Below are 24,831 nucleotides of genomic sequence, written 5' to 3'. Positions count from 1 at the left end.
GGCCTCAAATTTAGTATTGCCTAGCACTTGGGCTTCCTTTCTAACTCTCTCGTGCAGTGTTTTGCACTCGTTCTCTCCTCTCCCATCTCCCTGCACCCCCCTGACTCTTCAGTGTTACTTTGCACTGTGTACATTTTCCTTTCCCCAAATTTTTAATATAAAGGATGAACTGTTAACTTCTGTACAAGAATTTTTCTTAATATTTAAGATTATGTACTCCCTGAGGAATAGTGATTTGGTTGCTTAAAGATGCATATATTTCCAGTACCCTTAGTACTAGTAGCACTGAGGTTTGGTGTGCTCTCAATTCTGAATGCTCTGCCTTGCCCAACCTTAATAGACTACAGTGCCCAGCTGACTGGAACATTAGCCAGAGAAGAGTTGTAGCAGTGAATGTAGTCCTTGAATGAAGAGTTGAAGAAGCTATTAACTGCTTATTAATGGAAGAGTAGATTCGTGGATTCTCTCCCCTCAAGCTGTTTGAGACACTTTTATACGGGTCAAAAGAGTTGCTAAATGTACTCATCTCCCCGTATTCCCCTCAGCTTTTGGTATTCGGTTTGGTAATCCGTAGCATTCTATTCCAAAGCCACCTCTTGACAGCTGAGTGCTAATTACCATAAAACTCAGAAATCTGTATTTTGCCAATAGCTGCCTGCCAGCTGAACTCAAGCTGTTGTGAAACTGACGTAAACTGTTATTGAGGGAGAATGACTTGCAAACTCTTCAAATTTAAGTTTTGCTTTTTGTTCAGTGTTAATGTCAGGGACTCTCAATTGTTGAGACAATGACAAATTATGACATTTCTTCTGTTAGAGGAACAGCCAAGGTTTTGAAAGGAGAGAATTATTAGTGAAGTTTTGTGACCCACAACTGTTCCTGGGATGTCCTTGGGAAATGTAATTTATAATTAAAGCTGTGTGTGTCTGCCTGCACTTTTAAAGAGCATTCCTCTACAAAACCACCTGTCGCTTTACGTAACGCCTTCTGTCACATAATACAGTTTGCATCCTTTTGGGCTGCAAGCTTTGAGGTCTGCACATTATCAGCATGTCAAATAAATTCAAGCCAGAAGAAATGGCAACAAGAAAGGCTGTGTGAAACGTTCCAATGTATTTGTTATCCTCTTGTAAACCTCCAATATGAGGGATTAAATTGGTGGATAACATGGAGATGTGTGGCAGGGAGTCTTAGAATGTTAAATGATTCTCAGCTATCAAGGAGTTGCCAGTGTGAGTAATGGCAGTAACAAACAGTTTGTAGTTTGGAGGAGGAAGGAATATTTCAATGAAAAGAAAAAGTTGTTTTGTTTTTTTTCAAGCTACTCCTCTGAAAGAAATAACATTTGTCAGTGCCTTGGCAACTCATCATTTCACACTACTTCTCATCACACGGTCATTCTGCTAACATGAGATGTCGGAACAGCACAAGTAGATCCATAGGCAGTCCACCGACCCAGTCAACATAAGATACAGGAACAGAATTAAGCTGTTTGGCAGAATGTTAGAGAGGGGCTGGGGTGTGTGTCGCAGGCAGCAGGACATTGTGAATGAAGCTTTCTCTCTGCCTCACTGTGCCCCTTCTTACTGTCGCAGTTGAAGTGTCTACCACCTCTCCCTCAGCAACTGACACATGTATCCCTAAACACCCAGCAACTGAAGCCTCCCACTCCTGACCACCACTTCAGCAACTGAAGTCCACACCCTGCCATTAACACCCAGCTATTGAACCCTCCTGCCTTCACCCCCATTAATCTCAGCTTCAGTAAATGCAGCGCAGCACTGCCTACTGCACTTTCCCAAAGTTTCCACTCTGCAGTGTCTCAAAGTCTGAGGCATTAGGGTGGATTATACAAAGCAAAAAATGAATTAGGGGACACTACATTCCAGTAATCTCAAGACATGTCAAAGTACTTTTCAGGCAATGAAACAATTCCTGAAGTCTAATTGCTTCTGTAATGTAGGAACATCAGAAGTCAGTCTTTGCACAGCAAGCTCTTGTAAACAGCCATTTGATGTGATTTGGTAGTTGTTGAGTTTGAAATATTAACAAGGACCCACAGGTAAAACTGCTCATCTTGCAAAGAGTGACATGAATAGTGTAGACAGCCACAAGTGAACATCTTGTTGAAAATATGACATCTGTTGCTGTGCACTAGGGAATGTCAACCTCAGTATTTGAGCCAATGTCTATTGTCATTTTCTGACATTGGATTAAAAATGCTATCCATTGAAAGATGGGAGCAAAATGTTGAGGCAGTAATGCTTTGAGCTTGGGATGGTCGTACTGAGAAGAATCAGTGATACTACAGAATTTTTTGCTGAAAGTAAATGCTCTGAAACTTTTCAAGTTCACACACATGCTCACCTGTACCACTGAACTAAATAACTGTTCCACTGGTTCCAGAGCATAGCAGTGACGTCAAAGCAGTTGTCTACGTGAAAGTCTAGTTTGTTGACCCTTAAAAAATATTGCATTCAAACATAAGAATTTTAATTTAAGGACCAGCTGAAACGGAGTCTGGTTTGTGTTGGGGTGGATAAACTTTTACATAATCATCAAATGAAAAATAGCTGAAATATTGTGATCCAAATCCCTCTTGAATGAGTCCAACTGCAGAAACTTGCATTTGATTGAGTGCAGTGTTCAGTCTGCTTGTATTCCAAGTTGCAAATGGGAAGAGGAAAAAGTCATGAATGTCAATCTTCTTCTTAACCCATAACTTTAGTAGAAGATTTAAATCTTCTACTATGCCTTCCTCTTGCTGGTTAGGAAGGTAGGGCCAGGTTCTAAATCAGATTGTTGATTCTTGCACATTACTGGAACCTTTTTGAAGTTGGTTGTCAGTTTAATTCTTCTGCAAGTATAAATTCTTGATGCAATTTTGTGTTATTAATGTAATGCAAGTTTTCTATAAAGGAAATGAGTTTATAAACCTGCCTGTTACCATAGCCTACAATTGTACAGGACCTCTTTGTAGCACCTGCCAGCTGGTGTTTGCCATTTAGATAAGCTCTGTCATTATAATCAAGAGTTTAAAATCCTGCTGCTCTTTTTATCTTCAACCAAATAGTCATTCATTCAACTATAAAGCAACTCTGCTGTTCCATTTACAGTGAATTGTGCTTTGGGGAGACGCAAGATAATCTCCATTTCATTTCAAGTCCGAAAAATAGCCTTTTGCATATTTGACAAGTGAACTGCACCTTTGTTCACTGCTGTAAGATTACATTGAATATGGAGCACAAAATGCCATTCAGCCCAACTGATCCACACTGGCATTTATGTTATATATAAGCCACTTGCTTACCTTAGCTTACCTATCAGTTCTATCAAAATATTCTTCTACTTCTTTCTCCCTGATGTATTTTATTCCGTTTCCCCTCAGGTATCTTTGCTTTTCATTTCAGCTGCACCTAGTGTTGCTGAATTTCACATTGTTGCCACTCTGAGTAAAGCAGTGTTTCCTGAGCTGCTTATCGGTTAGTGGGTATCTTAGATTTATGATGCCATGTGCAGACACCAAGATGATGGTGCTGAATGGTTATTTCTGATTTCTAGGATTTGAATGCTATTTGATCAAAATGCAAGTTTCCGAGCTTTTTTTTATTGCTTGAAATGAATTTTCTTCAATGATCTTGACAGACTACCCTGTTTGAAGAGAGAATTTCCATTCTCCTATTGAGAAGGGCGTGGAATGTCACTGATATTCTGGTTAACATTTCTCTCTTTTTTTTTCTTATTTCCAATGCCTCAAGCAGGTCGGCTGTTCATTCATCTTATTGCTAATCATAAAATATCCATAAGCAAAATATTTGCTCTTTTTCTGTAAGACTGTTATTGCAGTTAAAGAACTTGAGAGAAGGCTATGGAACATTTCTAAGCAATGTGGTTTTTTACTTCATGAATGTGCTACTTAAAATACTTAATTTAGTAAGAACATGGAGAGTATTGAAGTTTGAGTTCTATGTGAGGCGACCAAAGAAAGAATGAATTAGAGCACCAGATTGACAACATCTTAATGTAGCCGGGGACAAACATTTGAATACCAAGTGATTTAAATCCCATTGAATTACAAAGCGCTAGAGAGTCAAAGATTGAACATTATGTATGTCAAAGATAAATTTTAAGCTTCAACAGCATCAACTTGTTCACACATGATGGCAGTTTTGTGAAAGTTGGATCCTGTCTATTGTATTCGTCCTTCAAGACATCCTTTGTAGTAGTCAAACAAATTTTTAAAGAAACTTCAAAGCAGTTTTGTTTGAAGGCTGCCCTGTTTTGTGTTCTTTTTCACTGTTTGTTCACCACAGAGACTTCCCACGTTCATGTTATAATCCCATTCCTTGAAGAACTGGTCAAGTTACCTCTTTTTAATTTTGTTTCTGGTTCCACTACTCAGATACCTGACGTTCATATGCTATTGTAAATACCACAATTACAAAACATAGATTGCATTTTTATCATCTATAATCCAACTTCTCGTTGTACAATAAGGAAAATTTTGCTGTCCCAAGCAGATATCAGAGATCAAAGCATATTTGACTTAGAGTAGTTACCTCAGGGTACCAATTAGTAAACGAGAGCACCAGTCTTCCCACTGTCACCTTTTTGCTAACAATTATCAAGCTAGGAACAGGCCTTTCAATTTCTCGAGCCCCATTCAAGCAGGTCATGGATAATCTGTACCTTCCCACAAGTTACCTGCCTTTGATCCGTATCTGTGGTACCTTCATCTAACAAAATGCATAGAAAGAAGCATGTTAAATTTCAGAGATAATGGGAATTGCAGATGCTGGAGAATCCGAGATAACAAAATGTGGAGCTGGATCAACACAGCAGGCCAAGCAGCAGCTTAGGAACACAAAAGCGGACATTTCAGGCCTAGACCCTTGATCAGAAAAGGAGTGGGGGGGGGGGGGGGGTCTGAAATAAATAGGGAGAGAGGGGGAGGTGGATTGAAAATGGGTAGAGGAGAAGATAGGTGGAGAGGATACAGACAAGTTAAATGGGTGGAAATGGAGCCTATAGAGATGAGTGTGGGTGGGGAGGTAGGGAGGGGATAGGTCAGTCCGGGGAGGACATAGGTCAGTCCTGGGAGGACGGACAGGTCAAAGGGGTGGGATGAGCTTAGTAAGTAGGAAGTGGGGGTGCAGCTTGAGGTGAGAGGAAGAGCAGGTTAGGAAGGCGGGGACAAGCTGGGCTGGTTTTGGGATGCAGTGGTGGGAGGGGAATGGGAACCGTTTGGCCCCCTCCCATTCCTCAGACGACATGTCCATCCTGGGCTTCCTGCAGTGCCACAACGATACCACCAGAAGTTGCAGGAACAGCAACTCCTAATCCACTTGGAAACCCTGCAGCCCAATGGTATCAATGCGGACTTCACAAGCTTCAAACCCCACACCACCACCACCCCCCCCCCCCCCCCCCCCCCCCCACCACCACCACCACCACCCCACCACTGCATCCCAAAACCAGCCCAGCTCGTCCCCGCCTCCCTAACCTGTTCTTCCTCTCACCCATCCCCTCCTCCCACCTCAAGCTGCATCCCCATTTCCTACTTACTAAGCTCATCCCGCCCCTTTGACCTGTCCGTCCTCCCCGGACTGACCTATCCCCTCCCTACCTCCCCACCCCTACTCTCCTCTCCACCTATCTTCTCCTCTCTATCCATCTTCGATCCACCTTTCCCTCTCTCTATTTATTTCAGAACCCTCTCCCCCTCCCCTTTTGTTCTTATGTTAAATTTCAGTTGTTGCACCATCCACAGCCTTTTGGAGCAAAGATTTGCAGATATACAAATGCAAGCCCCTGCATTTCAAGATAATAAAATGTGAGGCTGGATGAACACAGCAGGCCAAGCAGCATCTCAGGAGCACAAAAGCTGACGTTTTGGGCCTAGACCCTTCATCAGAGAGGGGGATGGGGGGAGGGAACTGGAATAAATAGGGAGAGAGGGGGAGGCGGACCGAAGATGGAGAGCAAAGAAGATAGGTGGAGAGGGTGTAGGTGGGGAGGTAGGGAGGGGATAGGTCAGTCCAGGGAAGACGGACAGGTCAAGGAGGTGGGATGAGGTTAGTAGGTAGCTGGGGGTGCGGCTGGGGGTGGGAGGAAGGGATGGGTGAGAGGAAGAACCGGTTAGGGAGGCAGAGACAGGTTGGACTGGTTTTGGGATGCAGTGGGTGGGGGGGAAGAGCTGGGCTGGTTGTGTGGTGCAGTGGGGGGAGGGGATGAACTGGGCTGGTTTAGGGATGCAGTGGGGGAAGGGGAGATTTTGAAACTGGTGAAGTCCACATTGATACCATATGGCTGCAGGGTTCCCAGGCGGAATATGAGTTGCTGTTCCTGCAACCTTCGGGTGGCATCATTGTGGCAGTGCAGGAGGCCCATGATGGACATGTCATCAAGAGAATGGGAGGGGGAGTGGAAATGGTTAGCGACTGGGAGGTGCAGTTGTTTGTTGCGAACTGAGCGGAGGTGTTCTGCAAAGCGGTCCCCAAGCCTCCGCTTGGTTTCCCCTGCATTTCAACCTTTTTAAGTCCTGAAGTCATTTCGTAATCTGTATGATTTTATTAGAGTGCGCAAATATGAGAAGCTCAATATTTGAACAAATTCAATATAAATCTCCTCAGATTGCGAGAGACTAACGACAGCTCGGGTGATTGAGTCATACAGTGAGAAACTAACATTTAGACTGCTGATGAGCTAGGATCTAATCAAATGGTAGGACAGGCACAGCGAGCAGAATGGTCTATTCCTTCTCTGTTCTTATCTCAAATGGGACACTACATTGAATAAATCCTGCAGTTGTGTCCCAGGCCCAAACATCTTCAGCTGCGTCAATGATCTATCCTCCAGCATTATGTCAAAACATGGAGATATTCGCTGAAGATTGCATAATGTTCAGCGCCATTCATGTCTCTTCAAATATTTAAACAGACACTGTCCAAAATGCAGCAATAGCTTAGACTGATGAGTGGCAAGTAACATTTACACCACACCCCACCGCAAGTAACATCAACCCCATAGACTTGCCTACTTTACCTTAGATTCTCAGACACCAGGGGAATCATTAATCTCAGTCTTTAATATACTCTGAACATCCACAGTCCTTTGGGGTGAATTAACATAGAACATTACAGCACAGTAGACGCCCTTCGGCCCTCGATGTTGTGCCGACCTGCCATACCGATCTCAAGCCCATCTAACCTACACTATTCCATGTACGTCATATGCTTATCCAATGACGACTTAAATGTACCTAAAGTTGGCGAATCTACTACCGTTGCAGGCAAAGCGTTCCATTCCCTTACTACTCTCTAAGCAAAGAAACTACCTCTGACATCTGTCCTATTTCTTTCACCCCTCAATTTAAAGCTATGCCCCCTCGTGCTCGCCCTCACCATCCTGGGAAAAAGGCTCTCCCTATCCACCCTATCTAACCCTCTGATTATTTTATATGTTTCAATTAAGTCACCTCTCAACCACCTTCTCTCTAATGAAAACAGCCTCAAGTCCCTCAGCCTTTCCTCGTAAGACCTTCCCTCCGTACCAGGCAACATCCTAGTAAATCTCCTCTGCACCCTTTCCAAAGCTTCCACATCCTCCTCATAATGCGGTGACCAGAACTGTACACAATGCTCCAAGTGCGGCCGCACCAGAGTTTTGTACAGCTTCACCATAACCTCTTGGTCCTGGAACTCGATCCCTCTATTAATAAAAGCTAAAACGCTGTCTTCTTAACAGGCCTGTCAACCTGGGTGGCAACTTTCAAGGATCTGTGTACATGAACACCGAGATCTCTCTGCTCATCTACACTGCTAAGAATCTTACCATTAGCCCAGTACTTTGCCTTCCGGTTACTCCTACCAAAGTGCATCACCTCACACTTGTCTGCATTAAACTCCATTTGCCAGCTCTCAGCCCAGCTCTGCAGCTTATCTATGTCTCTCTGCAACCTACAGCATCCTTCGTCACTGTCCACAACTCCATCCACCTTAGTGTCGTCTGCAAATTTACTAACCCATCCTTCTACGCCCTCATCCAGGTCATTTATAAAAATGACAAACAGCAGTGGACCCAACACCGACCCTTGCGGTACACCACTAGTACCTGGTCTCCAGGATGAACATTTCCAATCAACTACCACCCTCTGTCTTTTTTCAGCAAGCTAATTTCTGATCCAGACTGCTATATCTCCCACAATTCCATTCCTCCGCATTTTGTACAATAGCCTATTGTGGGGAACCTTATCGAATGCCTTGCTGAAATCCATATACACCACATCAACCGGTTTACTCTCATTTACCTGTTTGGTCACCTTCTCAAAATCTAAGGTGAATTCCAAGCCCAAACCATTATAAATGCTGGATATCTGCAACAAGCAGTGAAAATGCTTGAGGTGACTTTTTGGAGAGAAACAAGGCTCACATTTCAGGACTACAACAGACATCTGTAATAATCTCCTCTCCCTTCAGTCGTAAATGGTCTTGCTATGAAAGCATACGTTCAGCCCTTCAATATCATCATTGAGCCTGTTGATCCATAACTGCAGTCTTCAGCTTCCTTTCCTTAGTTTACCCCATTGTACCCTGTAGCACAGTTGAAGGGAAGGACATGAGAGTTTCTCAGCTCATCTCTTTTTAGAGCAATTCTCAGTGATACTCTGACCTTGGAGTAACCTGACTGTCTTAACATCATCTCTCTTTCCTGCCTGTGGAGGAAGCATTTTTGGCTTGCTGCTCCTTTTACTTTTGTTTTACTGTGGATAAGAGTAAAGGAATAAGAGATGATGAAATCAATGAGTAGCTGATGTTTTAAAAGCCTGAATTTGGAAAGCATTGTTGAAATTAGGACCTTTAATACATCTGTGTGGGTGTGTAAAAATAGCTTTTTTAATGTATGTTAACTATTTATTTGTAAATTCTTTGTTCAAATGAGGCATGCATGTTGCTTTCTATACACCACAAATGTCAGTATTCAAGTCCTGGTTCTGAATAAAGCCTTTAATCCACACAATTGTTTGTTCTGTCTTGTTTTGAATGGCATTCAATACTCCACCCCTCTACTTGTGTGGGAGAATTTTTCTAAACATTGCTCACTTCTCATCTGTTTGTTGCGAGGGAATGCGATCACAGCAAACTGTGCTCTGTTTACTGCTCAATTTTTTTCACCTTGTCCAGTAATTTTTCCAGTTAGTGCACCTGGATTCTGTAAAACAAAGTACTACTTAGAAATCTAAAATAGTGTCAACAACACTATATACTTTTTATGAAATCAGTCACTCCCTACCACTAAGCACCAAGCTCCAACTTCCTTCCCACCAGTCCCAAAGTAAATCGTGAAAACCTTAAGCTGGTCTTTGAAATAGTGTGAAATACTATCGTAATCCGCTGAGGTTTCAAGTTATGATTTTTTTCAAAACAGAATGAAAGCCTTGATGGTATTCAGGTAGACAAAACCATGGTATTGAATGAACTGTGTCATCGTTGTCCACTGGAAATATTATTTTTCACAAGCTTTTGTTTTCTGTCTCATTAGTGTCAATGGAGGTGCTTATGTTGATGAACTGAGACCTGTGTTCCCACTGCATACCCCTTGTGTAAAGCTAAGATCTCAGCTATAAAATGACCTCATCTCTCTATACTCTTATCTGAAAGCAAACTTTTCACAGTTCTACCTTGGGACAACTTTAAACAACGAAGAAAAGTTCACCCAAAGGACAAAAAGAGATCTTGCTGCCGCTTTGAATAGTTTCATATGTTTTGTTTAAATAGAATACTTGTGGCCTATTATTCAGAGCAATTAAGTAACTAATTGCTGATTTGCTGGCAATTATCAGTTGTAACACAGATGAATAACTTTTAAACTTTGAATTAACACTACTTAGGCAGTTGTTACCCCTTTCCCCCCTCCCCCAAGTCTTGATATTGGTGTATTACTCTGGACACTGGATATGTTTGGTATACTCTATGCAAAGTATATAACCAAATTGTGACTGTAGCTCAGTGTTTGCCATTCCAACTGGTGTGAAATGAACTTGAAAAGCAGATTGGAAAAGCTATATAATGTGTATAGTTCTGGAATACACCTCTAGGGTAGACTTGAGAGCACCGAAGAGAATGCAAAGAAGGTTTACCGGGACGTTGCCTGGGCCGGAGAGTTTGAGGAGAGATTGGTCCTACTGGGATTGTTTACCTTGGAGCAGAGGAGATTGAAGGGTGGTGTAGTAAAGAAGTTCAGGAGATCCTGAGATTGTGAAAGGTGTTGCTTTCCTTTTTATTACTTGTTACATTTTTACATGTATCCCGTTTTACCAAAGAACTCCTGAAGGTTGCATGGTAGTTTCATGCTGAAATATTCATATGAAATTTTTTGAACATGACGGAGTTGTATAAAATTGAGGGGTATAGATTAGGTAGTCAGAAAGGACCTAGTGTGGGGTGGGGGTTGGAGCACTTAAGGTAAAGGCAAAAGGTTTACACGAGAGGCAAAATGTTTTCACCCAGCCCAACACTGGCACGTCCGCATCATGTACCTTCCAGGTAAGGCTGCAATATCGTAAACATTGAAGTGAGATGCACTATCTAGTTGTTGTCTGCACTAATAACGATTTAGTACAGAGTGTGAAATATTTGTAAAACAAAGATACAAATATGAAATAAATGGTAAGACCAGGTTCTATTTAATGTTTTGAGTGGCCAAATGCTGAATATGTGGAGGCTTTTCTTAAAATTTCATCTGTATTTCATGTTCCGTGTGACAACTTGTCTCTAAATGGTGCATTTGATTTCTGGGCAAAAGGTTAGTGGTTCTGAATTATGTGCAGAACCTGAACTGGCAAGAAGGTACCATTCTCAAAATCAGGAAGGTTTCAACATGGGTGAGATAATAACTGAAGACTGCATCTAATTTCAGTGTTTCACGTCATTATCAGAGATTGTATGACCATAGAGTTCTTGTGGTTGACAAAGGTAAAATTCCTCTGTTTTCTCCAAAGTTAAACAGTCGTTGATTCCCCAGCAATGTGAGAGCCATCATCAGTCTTGAAGCCATTGGTGCCCAAAAATCAATGCATTCCAAAGAGTAGTTCAGTGCATGTGTTTTGACATTCAACCCAATAGCATATTGTATAACTATTATTGCATTCTTTGCAGAAAATACTGACCACTTAATTTTCTTTCCATTTTGGAATAATACTCAATCAGTGAACAAACTAGAACTTGCTCCCCTGCCCATTTCAGGATGCTCATAATTTCCATACAACAACAGTGTGAGAAACCCTCAAAATGGCTGTTGTTTTCATCACAAAATATCCACCCATTCTTCATTGCAGTAAAGAAGTTCAGGAGATCCTGAGATTGTGAAAGGCGCTGCTTTCCTTTTTATTACTTGGTACATTTTTCCGCATGTATCCTGTTTTACCAAAGAAATCCTGAAGGTTACATGGTAGTTTCATGCTGAAATATTCATTTGAAATTTTTTGAATAAAAAGTCATTCAGTGCGGAGAATCAGAACCTTTTGCCTTACAACTCCATGAAGCAGTGTGTTTTGATTTATTGGTGTCACATGTACCTGGGTGCAGTGAAAAGTTGTGTGCAGCGCAGGCAGAGCATAACAAAGTGCATGTGATAATGGAACAGAGTGAGCACGAGCTGCACAGAAGGTGCAAAAATAGATCCAATCGGAAATCTAATTCAACAGCACGGAGGAAAGTACTCTTGAATCTGCATTTAAGAGGTTGCAAGAGATTATAACCAGAGTGGGAGACATCTTTGATTATGTTGGCTGCCTTTGGAAGGCAGCAAGAAGTATAGGCTTACTCAGTGGATGGAAGGTTGACTTGCATGATGTACTCGGCCATGTTCACAACTCAAATTTCTTATGGTCTTAAGCAGAACAGTTACCATACCAAGCCATGTTAAGCTGCAGCATGCTGTCTAACTCTGTGCATTTCAGCTGAAGGACACAGTTCATTGAGGCACATCATAGCACAGCTATAGAACATCTGCAATTTGAGAATGAGTGCAAGGGAACACAATGTTCTTTAACCATCCGTATTATCCTTTGCAATCTGAGTGGTGTTCCTCTTCCCACCAGAAATTTTCATTCACCTATCTTGGATTCATGCTACCAACGTAAAAATTGACAGGTGGAAAATGAGCTAGTAAGTCAAGAAACTTTTTTCCATAGTAGGATAACTAGACACTTGCCTGCTTGCAGCCACATTGTTTCTCCCAGGAGACTATCTGTACAATTCATAATGTTCCTCATTATCTAGCTATTCTTTTTCTTGTCAGACCAATGATCATTGTATGAGATTAGCTGCCAAACTGCCAGAAACAACAGCTCATGTCTAAGTGCTTAGCTGCTGGGCCCCTGTGATAGACAATTCCATTGGTTAACTACAAATCACAAGGCTGGCATCCAAGTTCAGTGGGTAATAGGGAAGGCAGTGCGGTGTTGGACCTTATTTCAAAGGCACGATGGCTCAGTGGTTGGCGCTGCTGCCTCACAGTGCCAGGGACCCAGGTTTGATTCCACTCTTGAGGGACTGTCTGAGTGGAGTTGACACATTCTCCCAGTGTCTGCGTGGGTCTCCTCCGGGTGCTATGGTTTAAAGATGTTTTAGGTTACATGGATTGGGCTGTGCAAATTGCCCATAATGCCCGGGGATGTGCCCTTCCTCAATGTGTAATTGTTCATCAAATTTCTTGATTTAAAGAAAATGGATCTCACTGTCTAGATTAAAATATCTGCCTGTGTATGGGTAAGTAGATTAGTTTCCTTGCTCTGCAAATCGTAGTGACATTATCAGTTCTTTAATGCAACTATAAATTGCATGCATGCAGCTATTGAATGGAGCAAGCATTCCCTTGTAAATGTTTCAACATTACTACATGAGAGCACTGAAACAATCTGAAGAACTATATGTCCATCTACAAATGCAGCAAGATCTGGATAATATTCAGGCTTGACTGATAAATGACTAATAATATTTGTGCTGCACAAATGCTAAGCAATCACCATCTCCACTAACAACCTAATCTCCACCCCTTGACATTCAGTTGTGTTGCCGTCACTGAATCCCCCACTGTCAACATCCTGCGAGTTACGATTAACCAGTAATTCAGCTGAACTCGCCACATGAACACTACAGCCACCGCAGGTCATAGACTCACCACCTCATTTCCCAAAAGTTTGTCCACTCTCTACAAGGCATGAGTCAGGAGTGTGGTATAATACTCCCCACTAGCCTGGGTGCATGTGCCTCCAACAAAACTCAGTAATGTTGACACCATTCAGATCAAAGCAGGCCACTTGTTTGGCACTACATCCATAAGCATCAACTCCCATTGATGCTCAGTAGTAGCAGTGTGTACCATCAACAAGATGCACTGCAAAAATTCACCAAGGTTCCTGAGACAGCACCCTCTAAGCCCATGGCCACTTCTATCAAGGACAAGGGTAGCAGATACTTGGGAGCACCACCACCTGCTAGTTCCTTGCCAAGCCACTCACCATCTTGACTTGGAAATGTGTCACTGTTCCTTCACTGTCACCTGTTCGAAACTTGGAAACTAACAGCTGTGGAGAGATCTGCAGCATTTCAAGAAGGCAGCTTTCCACCTTCTCAAATACAATTAGCGATGGGCAATAAATGCTAGCCTAGTCAGAGACACTCCTGTCCTGTAAACAAATAAAAACCTTGAGTTCTCCAAAACACAATGCATTTATGTGGCATAGTAAAGTAGGTAAAGATGCTGTGTGGTCATTATTGAACATTATTTGGCACTGTGCCATACGAGATGATGATCAGGTAGAAAAAGGTAAGGAGAGAAAGTGGAGCTTAGGACCTGGAAAACTGAAGTCACAGCTCCGCATGATGGACAGTGAAATTCAGGAATACACAAACGTTTGGGAAAGTGTAGCAGTTGAAAAGTATCAGGATGCATACTGTTAAGGCTACAAAAAGGCTTGTGATGGGGTGGGGAAGAAAGAATTTTGAAATCCGAATTCATTCAACTGATAATCCATTGGAACAGCTGAAAAGGGTGATGAATTCATGTTCAGGATTAATTTTGCAGCATGACTATTTGCTATATTATTTCCTTTTAATTTGCTGCAAGACTTTAATCATATCAGTATTTTTACTGATGAAAGTGCTCCACTTATTTCCTTCTCACACAAATCATGATTTGACAGCCACCTGTGGTTGCACACAAAGTAAATTCAGCACCTTGCCACTCTGGGCTTTGAAGAAATAAAGTTGAAGTTCCAGAAACAGTCAAACACTTGTAGGAGTAGTAACAAATCTCTGAAGGCAGTGTTCAACTCCTTTTGGCTGAAGTACACACAAAAAGTGAGTCTGCTTTAAGTTCAGAATGCTCGGCAATTGTATAGTTTTTAGCTGAGAGCCAGTGATAGAGATTGAAAATAAAATGTACACGGGTAGTGCAGAAAAGAAAACTCTATGACTGCCTGGTCAGGTTTTAGATTTGGAAGTAGGTGATAGCGATCACAATTCTTGAAAGTAAAGTTATGTTTACTTTAGTGATGGAAAGGGATAGGTGTATACCACTGGGCAAGAGTTATAGCTGGGGGAAAGGCAATTACAATGAGATGAGGCAAGATTTGGGGAGCATGGGATGGGGATGGAAACTGCAGGGGATGGGCACATTAGAAATGTGGAGCTTATTCAAGGAAAAGCTCCTGTGTGTCCTAGATAAGTATGTACCTGTCAGGCAGGGAGGAAGCTGTAGAGCGCGGGAGCCGTGGTTTACGAAGGAGGTGGAATCTCTGGTCAAGAGGAAGAAGAAGGCTTATGTTAGGATGAGATGTGAAGGCTCAGTTAGGGCACTTGAGGGCTACGAGGTAGCCAGGAAAGACCTAAAGAGAGAGCTCGGAAGAGCCAGGAGGAGACATGAGAAGTTGTTGGCAGATAGGATCAGAGTAAACCCTAAGTCTTTCTTTCGGTATTTAAGGAATAAAAGAATGACAAAAGTAAGATTAGGCCCAATCAAGGATAATAGTGGTAAGTTGTCTGTGGAGTCAGATGAGATAGGCAAAGCGCTAAAATGAATATTTTTCACCAGTATTCACTCTAGAAAACGACAATGTTGTCGAGGAGAATAGTGAGATACAGGCTACTAGACTAGGTTGGATTGAGGCTCACATGGAAGAGGTATTAGAAATCCTACAGAGGGTGAAGATAGGTAAGTCCCCTGGGCCGGAAGGGATTTATCTTCGGATGCTCTGGGAAGCTAGAAAGGAGATTGCTGAGCCTTTGGCATTGATCTTTAACTCATCATTGTCTACAGGAATACTGCCAGATGTTGGAGGATAGCAAATGTGGTTCCCCTGTTCAAGAAGGGGAGTAGAGACAACCCTGGTAATTATAGAGCAGTGAGCCTTACCTCAGTTGTTGGTAAAGTGTTGGAAAAGGTTATAAGGGATAGGATTTATAATCATCTAGAAAAGAATAAATTGATTAGGGATAGTCAGCACGGTTTTGTGAAGGAAAGGTCGTGCCTCACAAACCTTATTGAGTTCTTTGAGGTGGTGACCAAACAGGTAGATGAGAGTAAACTGGTTGATGTGGTGTATATGGATTTCAGCAAGGCGTTTGATAAGGTTCCCCACAATAGGCGATTGTACAAAATGCGGAGGAATGGAATTGTGGGAGATATAGCAGTTTGGATCGGAAATTGGCTTGCTGAAAAAAGACGGAGGGTGGTAGTTGATGGGAAATGTTCATCCTGGAGACCAGTTACTAGTGGTGTACCACAAGGGTCGGTGTTGGGTCCACTGCTGTTTGTCATTTTTATCAATGACCTGGATGAGGTCGTAGAAGGATGGGTTAGTAAATTTGCAGACGACACTAAGGTTGGTGGAGTTGTGGATAGTGACGAAGGATGCTGTAGGTTGCAGAGAGACATAGATAAGCTGCAGAGCTGGGCTGAGAGGTGGCAAATGGAGTTTAATGCAGACAAGTGTGAGGTGATGCACTTTGGTAGGAGTAACCAGAAGGCGAAGTACTGGGCTAATGGTAAGATTCTTAACAGTGTAGATGAGCAGAGAGATCTCGGTGTCCATGTACACAGATCCTTGAAAGTTGCCACCCAGGTTGTCAGGGCTGTTAAGAAGGTGTAGTGTTTTAGCTTTTATTAATAGAGGGATCGAGTTCCGGAACCAAGAGGTTATGGTGAAGCCGTAGAAAACTCTGGTGCGGCTGCACTTGGAGTATTGCGTACAGTTCTGGTCACCGCATTATGAGGAGGATGTGGAAGCTTTGGAAAGGGTGCAGAGGAGATTTACTAGGATGTTGCCTGGTATGGAGGGAAGGCCTTACGAGGAAAGGCTGAGGGACTTGAAGCTGTTTTCATTCGAGAGAAGGAGGTTGAGAGGTGACTTAACTGAGGCATATAAAATAATCAGAGGGTTAGATAGGGTGGATAGGGAGAGCCTTTTTCCTAGGATGGTGACGGCGAGCACGAGGGGGCGTAGCTTTAAATTGAGGGGTGAAAGATATAGGACAGATGTCAGAGGTGGTTTCTTTACTCAGAGTAGTAAGGGAATGGAACGCTTTGCCTGCAACGGTAGTAGATTCACCAACTTTAGCTAATTTAAGTCGTCATTGGATAAGCATATAGACGTACATGGAATAGTGTAGGTTAGATGGGCTTGAGATTGGTATGACAGGTCGGCACAACATCGAGGGCTGAAGGGCCTGTACGGTGCTGTAATGTTCTATGTTCTGACATTAAAGTGGCTGCTGTAAATACAAACAGGAAAAAGTGGGGTATACTAACTTGGAAAAGAAAATGGTTCAGCTTTTATTTAAATTCATTGCAACTCATTTTATACTGAATGAGTAATAGAAACTCTAGTCAGAAAAGTTGCATTGTTCTATTGTACAAGTGTAAAGTAGATTTTGTCATAGTGTATCTTTTTGAATGATAAAATCAGGTTTTAAGTAGTTAAAAGCTTTATTTCATTAAGTATTCTGAAGGGCATCTCTTTGAGACGCAGGTCCACAGAAAAATGTCCTATTCAGTTAAGTATTCAGGCAGTCTTGTATCTAGTAAACTTGAAGAGGCAGTGAGTGAGCAACATCCCAGGCCTCCTCTTCCTTTGTGCACTTGCTCTCTCCCCTGCTCGTTTAGTGTGTAGTATAAGCATTTCTCTCTGCTCCTGTTAGCCAAACTCTGCACTGAAAAACATGCACATGCATCTCTTGAAAAGCATTGTTGAAACAACACTGATATTCAAAGCTGTTGTATATAAATTGTACAATAACTGAGGGGTGGGGTCACTGAGAAGGAGACGCGGATAAAACATTTTCAGAAACCACTACATCAGAAACTTTAACCACTTCAGATGCTAGCACACCTAATTCCTCTAACATCTGGTTGAAATGTGTCAATATTAATATGCAGGTACTTTACAATCTTGTGACTTGTAAAGCAATGCGAGCAGTTGCTTTACCATCGGCCAGTATCGAATGTCACACTGACTCAGGAGTTGGGTTCCTTGCTTACAGCCAATACAGAAGATCATCGAATTTCAGATTTTCAAAAGCATGTCTGTATTTTCATTTCCAAGTCTTAACAATATTTATTTAATTGTACTCTGACCCTTGCCTATGTGGGCTCTAAAATGTTCACTCTTATCACAATTTAACACCGAAAGTTTTCAAACCAGACGCTTTAGTATAAGTAGGAAATCTGCCCAGAGGCACAATTGTCACAGTTGGCCACTCGTGATGGCATGCCTATTCCAACTTGCATTAGATTTTTGTGAACTATATCCAACCTATTGAGGTTGTGTTTGTGCCAACTATGCAGCTTGTGTTTAGTTGTAGATGTTTGGCTGTTTTAGCTACTCCAGCTCTGAAATTTAGAAAGCAGCAATGTTACGCATTACCTAACCTTCACTACTCAAAGGACTTTTTGAAGACTTTGCCTCTGAAATTACACATCTTTACTTTTTTGCCAGAAGTTTGAACTATTGTAGTTTAAAATGACTCCAATACAATAGCTGCTCTCAATTATATTGCCTTTGGGAACCATATCAAAAGTGCATTACAAAGAGAGACAAGCCATTAGAAGAGGTGATTTTTCTAAACTGTTAAGGGAGTCATAAACTATGCATTAGTATATTAAGAGCTGTGATAAATGGAAGGCAGTCCTTTGGAGCTTGTTTGCACAGAGGGCATGTTGCTAATTCTGCTTTGGCTAATGGTGAGAGTTCCTAAGTGTACATACAGGACAAGTATTAGGTACCTTCAACTACCAACAGGGGCGTTAATCTGTTTCAGTTGTGTTAATGCTGTTTGTGGTACCTTGCAATGCAGAAGTTAGCTACTGCATTTGCCTGGATAACACAGCTACAATAACTGTGATTTGCTGGCTTTGGCACAGTTTGAGGACCTGTCATGAAAATTTTTGGTGCACTCTTAACTCGTGGCCAATTTTGAACGTATGTTCAGCAGCAGAAGAATTAAAACCAAACTGGCTTCACGTAGTGTTTCCCACAGATGGTATCTGAACTTATCAGAGTAATGACTCTTCACTCTCTCCTTTGCAAAGATATATTTGCTTCCTGTGGGGATTTGGAGTGGATAAGAAAACTGACCATTGCATCGTGGTATAGGCGGCTATTTAAGTTGGAGGAATAAAGAGTAATGTCATAATTTGTGATGGTACGGTTAAGGTAGTAGACACAGAAACAGATTGATGCAAAAGCTCAGCAGGCCTGGCTGCATCGGTGTGGAGAAATCAGTTAACATTTTGCATTCAGTAACTTTTCCAGCAATTTCAGTTTTTGTTTCTGATTTACAGCATCTCCAGTTCTTTTTGGTTTTTTGCTAAGGTAATAGACAATGTTCTCTGTGGCCAGGATCAAAAGTCCTGAAGGCTATGTTACTTGCCTGCTGCCCAGTTTCAGCTTATTTCATCTGGGTTGAAAAGGAACTTGGAGCGGGAAGGAAAAGATCTAGTCTGGGTCTGGATGGGATGCCTTGAGTGTCGGTGTGGACTTGTTGAGCTGAAGGGCTTATTTCCATACTGTAGGGATTCTATTCTATGATTGTCATGGATCACATATATACCAACAGTATAGGTAGAAAGAGGGGGAAAACGTTCTGCTGAATGAACACGAGCAGTTAGGGGCTAAATTTAAAAAGCAGAGCCAAAATGGTGTCAATCTCTTGATCACTACCTGAGCCACAAGTGAATTGGCACAGAGTCAATAAGATTAAAGCAATAAATGTGTGGCTCTAAGATTCAAGCCTGCTCCACCATTCAGTAGGATTATGGCATTCATGGCAGCTCCCTCTTTCCCCAGTAATGTGCCAATGTGATGGACTGCATCTTAATCATTCTCGTACCAGAATCCTGGTGAATCATATAAACTAGACCCAGAGATTGGTCTTCAAACTAAATAGTAGGTAGAGGGTTCAGTTGCATGGAACATAGCTCCAAATCAAAATGTAAGTACGCAATGCCAGTCAACACTTGGGTATAATGTACCTTCAACTAGCAAGGTTAGAATATTTTCTGGTCAACTTGTTCAAAGATGTTACTGCACACCTCTGGAGCGGGTGGGACATAAACCCAGGCCTCTTAGCTCAGAGATAACAAAATGTGGAGCTAGATGAACACAGCAGGCCAAGCAGCATCAGAGGAGCAGGAAAGCTGACATTTCGGGCTGAGACCCTTCATCTGATGAAGGGTCTCTGCCTGAAACATCAGCTTTCCAGCTCTTCTGATGCTGCTTGACCTGTTGTGTTCATCCAGCTTCTCACCTTGTCTTGGATTCTCCAGCATCTGCAGTTCCTATTACTACTTAGCTCAGAGTTAGGAACATTACCAGTGCACTACAAGAGCCCTCATCTTCAACTATCAATGTCAAGATCACTAATCTGTATTGGTTGCCTCTATTAGCCAACTGTTGTAGAGTAAGTGAGTTAATTATTCTCTGAAATAGCCTGACAAACCACACCATTGTATTTGAGAAGGTGTTGCCACCTTTCTGAGAGCTGCTTGGGATGGGGCAATAAATGCCAGACATGCTGGCAATGCATACATTCCATGAATGCATTTAAGAAAATGAGGAAGATCATTTGCTGCTTCTTAGTTCACCTACAAAGGGGTTACCAGCTATACTGTGGGATCTTGCTGTGCTCAAATAAAATGGAGCATTTTCTGCATTACAAAAGTGAATACGAAACTGACCGTGCAGCATTGAGTCATTTGAGATCATGAGAAACACAACAGAAATGGGCCCCCTTTTAAATAATTAAGTTTTCTATTTCACTGTTCTATCCAGGATGCTGTTCCATCTATTAATTACCCTTGGCAAATAAAAACTTGCTTGAAATTTTGTTGTCATCTTCTCACAATTTACTTTGGCTTGATCTTTTGTGTGGCTCAGTTTTTGCAACTCACAAGTTCACAGTTGAAAACACACATTTTTTCCACTGTAACTTAAACTGCTGTCATTAAGGATCTTGTCTGTGCAGCCCTTCAAGTACTTGAATGTATTCCTTCTGTTTCAGTGACCAGACTGGATACCATGCCGGAGGTACAGTCTGATCAGAGTTCCATGAGTGTTTGCCCATGGCTTCCTTTGATTTGTAAACTAATCTGTACAACATTTCATATTCTAGTTGTAAATGTATCTTTTGGAATGATCAATAACTTAATTCCCACTGTAGAATGAAATGGAATTTTGAATATGTGATCTATCGACAATAATGTGAATTTTTTGCCTTTTTCTGATATTTCTAATATTGGCCCATAAGCATTGTGATGGCCCATAAGCATTGTGATAGCCCTAGCTATAACCCTGTGGCATTTGGAGGGGATTTCATGTGGAAGAGCCCATGATTGACTCTGTGCCTGGGCTTTGCATAATTGTATTTGGGGAAAAATGCATTGTTGAAGGCTACAACAGTAAGAAAATAATAAGCCTTCTCTTTGCATTTACAGCTAAGATATCAGCATGGCCTATCCACACCAGATCTCCGACAGACATTGCCTAACCTGAAAAGCTTCATGGAACAAGGGCTAATGGTGAGGTGGTAAGTATCCAGACGTTGCAGTAAATTCTTGTTGAAGGTAAATTGGGTTTAAAGATTTGGTATTAAATTCAGCTTGTCACATTAAAATCAAAATCTGGTCAAAGAGGATAATACAGTTATAAAACTAATAAATATATACCCAGCAAACATATCCTTTTTAGTTAACAGATCAAGCTCCCTTTTTAAACCCTTAATTCCTTCTCTTTTCACAAAGATGACAATTTACCATTTTGAACTGTATATATCAGTTGCTGCCCTTGGTAACCTATTCGATGACTCTTGGCCCTTTGGTGGTCTACATCAAAATTATGGGGGTCAGTCAGCTCAGTTGGCTGGAGAACATGTTGGCGACGCAGAGTGACACCAACAGAGCAGATTCCATTTCTGTACAAGCTGAGTTCACTGGGAAAGTCCTGCTTTCTCAACCTCCCTCCTTGCCTGAGGCATTGAAATTCTCTGGCTAAACCACCTCCAGTCGCATTTGTCTAATGAGCGCAACCCTATGGTCGTCTGGGACTTTGGCAGCCTTGCATCTAATTTGTTGCTTCACGACCTATTGCGAAACACTCTCACTCTTTGCATAGAAAAGCTCTGCTATAAATTTCCTCCATGATTCTAGTTTTATTTTCTTGGTGGTGGGGGTGGTAGTATAGATTCATTTGAGGAGAAACTTGATCAAGTACTAGAGGTATGTTGATGGGGTGAGGTGAAGTAAGATGAGAGGGGAGGCTCCTGTGGAGCATAAATTAGCATAAGCAGATGGGTTAAAAGTGGTTTCTCTCCCTTGTAAAAACTCTGCGGTTTTAACTCTGCATTGTTGAATGCCTCACTTTGTCCAGCTGTCACACAAAGCAGAAACTTCCTTTGTGTCAATGCAGAGATACACAGTCTGTCTTGATATGTACATTGGACATGGCACAGCAATGAACATCAATGGTAGGTGAACTGCCAGTGTCAAGGAGCATCTGTTGTCCACTCCAAGTGTCTGTCAGTTTTCTATCAGCCCTGACACACATTTTGTGTCTGCCGTGCTGCTGCCTTTTGCAAGTTGCACAATTTACCTCTGCTCTGCCATGCCTAGCACTGGAAATGTGAAAACATTAGAAATATAGACTATAGGAGGCAGACTAGGCTGTTGGAGCCATTCAGCCTGCTCTATCAGTTGATATGATCATGGCTGATCATCCCACTCAGTCCCCTGTTCCTGCTTTCCCTGATATCTTTTGATCCCCTTAGCCAAAGAGCTAGATCACACTCTCTTCCATGAAAGAGTTTGTTTTGGCCTTGACCCCTTTCTGTTGCAGAAAATTTCACAGGCTCACCACACTTATCTCACTTCTAAATGATCTATCCCATGTTCTTAGACTGTGAATCCTGGTTCTAGATTTCCTGGGCATCAGGAGCATTTTTCCTGCATTTACCCTGTCTGATCCTGTTAAAATATTGTACATTTCTGAGATTTCCCTCATTCTTCTAAATCCCAGTGAATAAAGTACTAAATAACCCAGTCTCTCTTCACATGTCATCTCCAAGCCCATGACCACTTCCATCTTGAAGGACAAGGGCAGCATGAGCACCTTCAAATTCCCCTCCAAGCCACTCACCATCCAGACTTGGAAATGTATTGCTGTTCCTTCAGCATCCCTGTATCAAAATCATGAAATTCCCTCCCTAAGGATGTTGTGGGTCCACCTACAGCACGTGGATTGCAGCAATTCCAAAAGGCACCTCACCACAACCATCTCAAGGGCAACTCAGCACAGGTAGTAATTGATGGCCCAGCCAATGACACTCCCATGCCACAAGACTCATCGTCCCAGAAACCAGTCAGGTAAACAGTCATTGCATCCCTCTATAGCAAGAGCATTCTGTAGCAAAGGAGACCAAATCTATGCACTGTAGTCCTAAGTCACCAAGGCCTGAGCAATTGCAGCAAGACATCCCTGTTCCTGTACTCCTCGTCTCACTGAAGGACAACAAATCATTTCTCACCTTCCCTGTCTGTTGCACCTGCACGCTTGCTTTCAATAGCAAGTGTACAAGGGCAATAGGGTCTTGTTGCATCTACCCCTATTCTAATCCATTGCCGTTCAGATAAGCTGCCTTTCTGTTCTTTCTACCAGAGTGGATAACTTCACATTTATCCACGTTATAGTACGTCTGCTATGTTTTGCTCCCCTTACTCAATTTGTCGAAATTACACTGAAGGATCTCTGTTGCATCTTCATAGTTCACCTCTCGACCCAGCTTTCTGTCATCTGCAGTTGTGAAGCAATAAATTAAATGATCTTGTGCTTCACTTTCTCTTGTCCATACGACTGTTGTCTCGTTTGAGAGTTTAATGGAATGCATGAACTGTTTGCTAATAAATGGCAGTCTATTGCAGATTGTTCTTTTATACTGAAAGCCTTAAGTGCACAATACCGCTTTCTTTTAAAGCTACCTGAATTGTTTCAGTGCTCTGTCAACATTTGTTTAAATAGGTAAGGAACTGGTACATGCGGGTTTGAAAAACTTGTTTCTGAATGTTAGATAGCTTTGAATCGATACGTACTTTATCACATCTCTCAAACATCTCATAGCACTTCACAAGCAATGACTGGCTTTGAAGTGCATAGACTGTTCGGTAGATAGGTTCAATGGTTAGTTTGCATACCGCAAAATCCCATTAAGATCAGGGTTTAATGTACATTACAGTTTATTATTGGAGAAGCTGCCTGCTTATTTTTAACAGGAGAAATATTTCCTGAAAAAGGCCATTCCCTTAAGTTTCCTGTACTTTCGCACGTTGTCTTAGTGAACGGAAGGTTTTATCACTTCTCCTGGCGAAATTTTTCCAGGTGAATGTTATCATGAAAACAATTTTTATGTATGACTAAGTAGGAAACCTGAAACTATTTCTCTGGCAATGGTATTATTCATACCACTCAGTTGAAACAGTGTGGCTCCGTATTAACTTCAGTTTCCACCCCCCCCATTTGTCTCTCGACCATCCCTTGCCACAAAAGATTGTAGATCTTGGTATGTTGCAGTCTGATGTGAGGTTGAGAATTTCCAGTGGGCAAGTTGCCTCAACTGTACAACGCCTCTTTGTGACAGTAACTGCATTTACATGTTACTTTGCCTCGTTTCTCAGTTTAACATCTGAATTAACATTGGTTTTATGAAAGTGTAAATTCTAATGTGTTGCATTTAAGATTTGGTTACGTAATATTGAGGTTTAATGCCCCTCATCTGTACTTAAAGCGTTGTGCAGGCATCAGTGAGGAGTTGGTCTATGTTGTTCAATCAAATTCTATGCTGCATTCCATAAAAATGCAATGTTGAAGTTTGTGCAGTAACTGAAGCTATTTAGTACTGTGTACCAGTATGCAATAATGTACATTTATAAAACACAAAACCTAATAGAGTTTGATTATTTACAGCAAGCCTTTAATACTTCTCATTGTGTTGGTCTTAGCTCAATGGCAGTACTCTCACCTCTCAATCATAATGCTGGAGGTTCTAATCTTACATCAGATATCTCCGCACAAAACCTAGGCTGATACTCTGAGCATTGGACTGAGTGAATTCTACAACTTCAGAAATGCTGGGTTTTTGCGCTGGAATGAGAAAATCCAGTCTGTTCCCTCTGATCAAAGAACAAGGGTCTAGGACAGGTTGTTTTAAGAACTGGGGTATTCTGGTAACCTGGTCAACATGAGTTTCTACATTGCATTCAGGACCTCCTGCCACCATTCCACTA

General features: G+C 41.9%; 1 protein-coding gene across 3 annotated transcripts in view; it reads left to right on the top strand.

Annotated features, from left to right (window-relative positions):
• The window catches only part of uvrag (UV radiation resistance associated gene), a 334,866-nt gene that overhangs the window by 297,389 nt on the left and 12,646 nt on the right, over window positions 1-24,831 (top strand). For all 3 annotated transcript variants that reach the window (XM_059646839.1, XM_048533001.2, XM_048533000.2), the window contains one exon: window positions 20,995-21,086. In XM_059646839.1, the coding sequence (XP_059502822.1) occupies window positions 20,995-21,086 (92 nt within the window). The remainder of the gene's footprint in view (window positions 1-20,994; window positions 21,087-24,831) is intronic.

Source organism: Stegostoma tigrinum, chromosome 6 (assembly GCF_030684315.1).
Source record: "Stegostoma tigrinum isolate sSteTig4 chromosome 6, sSteTig4.hap1, whole genome shotgun sequence".
Classification (NCBI taxonomy): Eukaryota; Metazoa; Chordata; class Chondrichthyes; order Orectolobiformes; family Stegostomatidae; genus Stegostoma; species Stegostoma tigrinum.
This window is presented reverse-complemented; position numbering and strand designations above follow the sequence as displayed.